General features: G+C 46.4%; 1 protein-coding gene across 3 annotated transcripts in view; it reads left to right on the forward strand.

Annotated features, from left to right (window-relative positions):
* CREB3L1 (cAMP responsive element binding protein 3 like 1) overlaps positions 1 to 5,072 on the forward strand; it is a 33,458-nt gene that overhangs the window by 15,457 nt on the left and 12,929 nt on the right. For 2 of the 3 annotated variants that reach the window (XM_006908072.3, XM_015586455.2), the window contains exon 2: positions 3,415 to 3,643. In XM_006908072.3, the coding sequence (XP_006908134.1) occupies positions 3,415 to 3,643 (229 nt within the window). Of the gene's footprint in view, positions 1 to 2,734; positions 2,952 to 3,414; positions 3,644 to 5,072 lie in introns of those variants that run through there. The other variant, XM_025044133.1, reaches the window with a different exon arrangement.

Genomic DNA, 5,072 nt, shown 5'->3' on the forward strand with positions numbered 1-5,072 from the left:
GAAAGGGCGTACCGCGAGCTTTATCAGGTCCCTTCTGCCTCCAACTTGATGATATAAACCAACCATAACTGAGCTGCTAAAAGTTCCCTAAAGGGAGTCCCTTCTGGCATGCTCCCATGAGCAGGCGGTGGGCCTGAGGTGTGGCAGGGAATGGCACATGACCACTGTTGCCACCAGAGGTGGGCCCAGCACACAAGGAAGCCCTGAGCAAAGACTGGATTTTCCGAGTGTCCTCCACCCCCACCCGTCCTGCCCCTTGGCCGCCCTCCCCTTCCACTTGGCTCCCACCCTCTGGAAGCTCCATCCTGCTGGGCCTTGGCTGCTATTTCCAGCAGGTGAGGTGGGGGCTGCTCACAAAAGGGGACCAACTGAGCTCCCTGGGCAGGTTCCTATTGGCACCCCAAAAGGGGTCTCTGAGAAGAACTAGGCCCATCTGCCTGGAGCCAAGGCCTTCATGGACCCCAGCTCAGACTGGAGGAAGCATCTTTCCTTTCCCAGGCCCCAGGAACCGGCTTGGCAAACCCTTATCGCCTGAGAAGCAGCTGCTGGAGAAATACCTTAGCAGCTGACTCACTGTCCTGTCCTCTCTTCACAACCCCCTCCCACTGAGCCCCACAGCAGGCCTTTGAGAGCCCCTGAGAGAGAGAGCAGGGGCAAAGCTCCCCCAGCTGGGCTGGCTCAGGCTCTGCAGAGGGTGTGGCTAGCACAGTCCTGCCTGTCCCTGCCTGGGTGGTTTGGGGGGAGTAGTTGGACCCTGTAAATGGCCATCATCTGGGATCTTCTTAGAGACTTGTTCAGCTGAGGCCTCTCACCTCCTACTACTGCCTCCCCACCCCAAGCATTGATGGACAGTTGATATACTGATGGCATTGCCTTCTGGGATACAAGGAAGGCCTTGTCCCTCCAGCAGGTGAACAAGATAGACACCCTGCCTCAGGGAGTTTACTGTCTGGCAAACGGCAGTGTCTGCTGCAGTTGGGGAAAGACCGAGCAGCGAGTAGTGGTGTGCTTTTCCCAGTTCTACTTGCCTCCTTGGGTCTCAGTTTCTCTATCTGACAAATGTAGATATGCAACTTCCTTATCTCATTAGGTAATTGTGAGGATTGCATAAAATGATGTATATGAAAGCACAACAAAGGTGTAAGATAGTGATGATAAGTTCTGGCAAACTGGGAAGAGGAGAGAGAACCTAGGTCATTTTTTTCTGGATTCTCCGAGCATGCATTGCTTGGGGAGAAGATCAGACCACCTCCCCCACACTGGCTCCAAGCTCAGCTCACCTTGGGCCCAGAGTTAGGCTTCTCATAATAATGCCTAACAATTATTGAGCACTCACTACATACTAGGCATTATTCTAAGTGTTAGATGTATTTACTGCATTCATGTATGAATGTGTTATATGTATACATATGTTTTATGTATTTACTCATTTTATCCTCATAATCCTATGAGTTAACTATTAAGTACCTAACAAATATTTGATCCTCATGACAACATTATGAGGTAGGAACTATTCTTATTCCCCCTTCCAGATGAGGAAACTGAGGCACAGAGAGGTGAAGTAAGTTAGCAAATAGTGGAGCTAGGAGTCAAAAGGAAATCTGTCTGCAGAGCTTGTGCTAATTCCTTGCTCCCCATAGACAGATGCACACATGGCTCTGAACCTTATTCTCAGATGTCTTTTCTGCTCATCCCTTCTGGACTGGGACAGGCTCTGAGTATTCCAAGTAACTCTAGACCTCAGCCAATCCCCCAGAAGCCAGTCCTTAACCATTCACCAGGTGGAACCCCAGGACAGGAGCAAACCTCCCCCACCATCTCGTCCAACCCACCAGCAAATTCATTCAGTTGATAAATAATGAATGAACAAGGGTAACATTTACTTGCATACTTGTAATTCTTTAGAGAGAGAAAAAATAAGTGCCTATATGTACCAGCCATTGGGTGCTTTATTAACAATAAGAGGTAACATTTGTTGAGTAATTAGTATGTAACAGGGATTGTTATAAATGTTTTACATGTATTGTTGGCCCTCGAACAACATGGGCATTAACGGCACAGCTGAAAATCTGCGCGTAGCTTTTGACTCCCAAAAACTTAACTACTACTAGCCTTACTGTTGACTGGAATCCTTACGGATAACATAAACAGTCGATTAACAAATATTTTGCATGTTACATGTATTATACACTATATTCTTACAATAAAGTAAGCTTGAGAAAAGAAAATGTTATTAAGATCATAAAGAAGAGAAAATACATTTACAGTACTTGCTGTACTTATTGATACCAAAAGTTTACGTCATCTGTTTCCAGGATGAAAAATATCCACATATAGTGGGTATACAGCTTGAACTCGTGTTGTTCAAGGGTCAACTGTGTGAACTAATTTAATCTTCACAATAATCCTAGCAGAGAGGAACTATTATCATCCCCACTGTACAAAAGAGGAAATGAAACGTAGAGAGATTAGGTTAATCAATTTTCCCAGGATCATAAAGACTAATATTTTTCAGACTTCTTTGTTTCTAAGAAATATATTTTACATCAATACCAAGATGTAATGATGTAAAGACACACACGTAATGGAGATTTTTTTTTTTTTTAAATGACACCAGGTATTTAACTTTTCTGTGTGCTATGGACTCTGATACTTTCTACTCTATTTTGTTCTGTTTTATTTTTTCTTAAATTCTGGTCACGACCTACTAAATTGATTTCACAACTCGTTAATGAGTCACCACCACAGTTTGAACGGCACTGAGTCATAGCTAGAAGTACAGAGGCCAGGATTTGAATCCAGATAATATGATGCCAGAGCCTAATCTCTTGGGATAAAGAATGACTTGGAAAATTTGGAAAATGCTGGAAGTATGAGGACAGGTGGGGACTGTGCTAATATGAGGGAAGCAGACACCTCAATAATCCCACCACTATGCATCCCAGCAAAAGGTAATGCGAAAGTCACTAATACTGCCTTTGAGGTGCAAACTTGCCAGCGTGGGCACACAACTGTTCTTTTACTCAGTCCTCTCATGAAGGAAGTAGGGTGGGCCACGGGACAGACTCAGGCAATCTAAGTGATACGACCAAGGTCACAGAGCCAGAACTAGAGCCCTGTGTCTGTCGCCTGGTTAATGACAGTGAAGCTGGAAATGGCAGTGGAGGTGGTGGTGGAGGTCATGTGATGACAGGGGTGCCGGTAATAATAGAAATGATAATAGTTGGTACTGGCGATGTGGGTAGTGGGGAGGTTGGTGGTGCCGGTGGTGGTATTAATGATGGCGGGAAGAATAATGGGGAAGTTGCAGGGACAGTGGTGTTGATGGCAAGATTGGAGGTACCACCACTGCAGTGTCTGCACCCCCTTCTCAAGCTAAGCTGACTGCCCTCCTCTCCCCTCCTCCTTCCACAGCACTTCCCTGAGCACCTGGACCACTTCGCGGAGAACATGGAAGACTTCTCCAACGACCTGTTCAGCAGTTTCTTTGATGACCCTGTGCTGGACGAGAAGAGCCCTCTACTGGACATGGAACTGGACTCCCCAACGCCAGGCATCCAGGCTGAGCACAGCTACTCCCTGAGCGGTGACTCGGCGCCTCAGAGTCCCCTTGTGCCCATCAAGATGGAGGACACCACCCAAGGTAAGAAAGGGTGGAAGGGCCCAGGTACGGCCCAGAAGGCCCACGAGGGAGGGACGCCTTTGAGTGAACTGCAGAGGGGGCACTGCAGGCAGAGACTCCCAGAGGCTCTCAGAGGAGCCACCCACAAATGCCTCTCAGGGAGTCTGCCTCCTGCCTTTTTGTTCTCCCTCAAATCAAACCCACATGGTCATTGCTCAAAAAGAGTTTATTGCTGACTTCAGTCAGTGGTGTGCAAAGGACGGTTCCCAGACCAGCAGCATCAACTGGGAATTTGTTAGAAATGCAAATTCTCAGGTCCCACCCAGACCTGCTGGATCAGAAACTCTGTCAATAGGGCCCAGCCTTCTAGGTGATTCTGAAGCACATTTGGGTCTGAGAACTACTGACTTAGAGAAACAGTGGCTGGGTGGGGTGGAGGATTAAACAATAAATGTGGACAAGTTACCGAGACCGTAGAACCTTCCCACCTCCTCATGATGTCCTGTGAGATGCTACCTGGGAGAGACTCCTGTGCCTACTTTTATTACTGAAAATAGGGTTCTTTAAAAAAAGGTTCTTTAAAGCTCCCCTCCTTCCCTAACTCCCCTGCTTTTAAGCAAAGGGCCCTCTGAGTCCTTTTCTCTCGATAATCAACATTCGAGAACTCCAGACCGTGCCCCACCTAGAAATGATTGGTCCCTTTGGGCATTTCCTACAGGCCGTCCTGGCCCCATCATATTTGGCTGGGCCATCACGGACACATCTCTTGACCTTGATAAGTCTTAGTCTCTTCACCCACAAATAGAGATAGCAATAAATATTTCTATAGCGCTCTCCAGTTTACAGCGTTTTCATGTTAATTATCTCAAGACCGTGCCCCACCTAGAAATGATTGGTCCCTTTGGGCATTTCCTACAGGCCGTCCTGGCCCCATCATATTTGGCTGGGCCATCACGGACACATCTCTTGACCTTGATAAGTCTTAGTCTCTTCACCCACAAATAGAGATAGCAATAAATATTTCTATAGCGCTCTCCAGTTTACAGCGTTTTCATGTTAATTATCTCATTTATTTTTCACAACTCATAGGTGAAGTAGGAATCACTTTTATCATAATCCTCATTTGACTGATAAGGAAAATGAGATTCTGGGAAAGCTGAGTTGTCTATGTTACACACACAATAAAATTCTGGGTAGGGACTTGGGGGCAAGCAAGCCCACTGATTCTAAACCTCACACCCTTGCCACCATCACATTTGCCAGCCTTGAAGGATAGCGAAGGGTACTAGGTTTGGAACCAAACAGGCTTTGGTGTGCGTCTTGGGGCCTCCACCAGCTGCTGTGTGATCTTGGACTAGTTGCTTAACTTCCCTGGGCTTCTGTTTCTTCAATTATAAAATGAAGATAATATGTACCTTGAGAATTCTGGACATGATTTAAAATATATATA

This window comes from Pteropus alecto, unplaced genomic scaffold, assembly GCF_000325575.1.
Source record: "Pteropus alecto unplaced genomic scaffold, ASM32557v1 scaffold71, whole genome shotgun sequence".
Taxonomy (NCBI): Eukaryota; Metazoa; Chordata; class Mammalia; order Chiroptera; family Pteropodidae; genus Pteropus; species Pteropus alecto.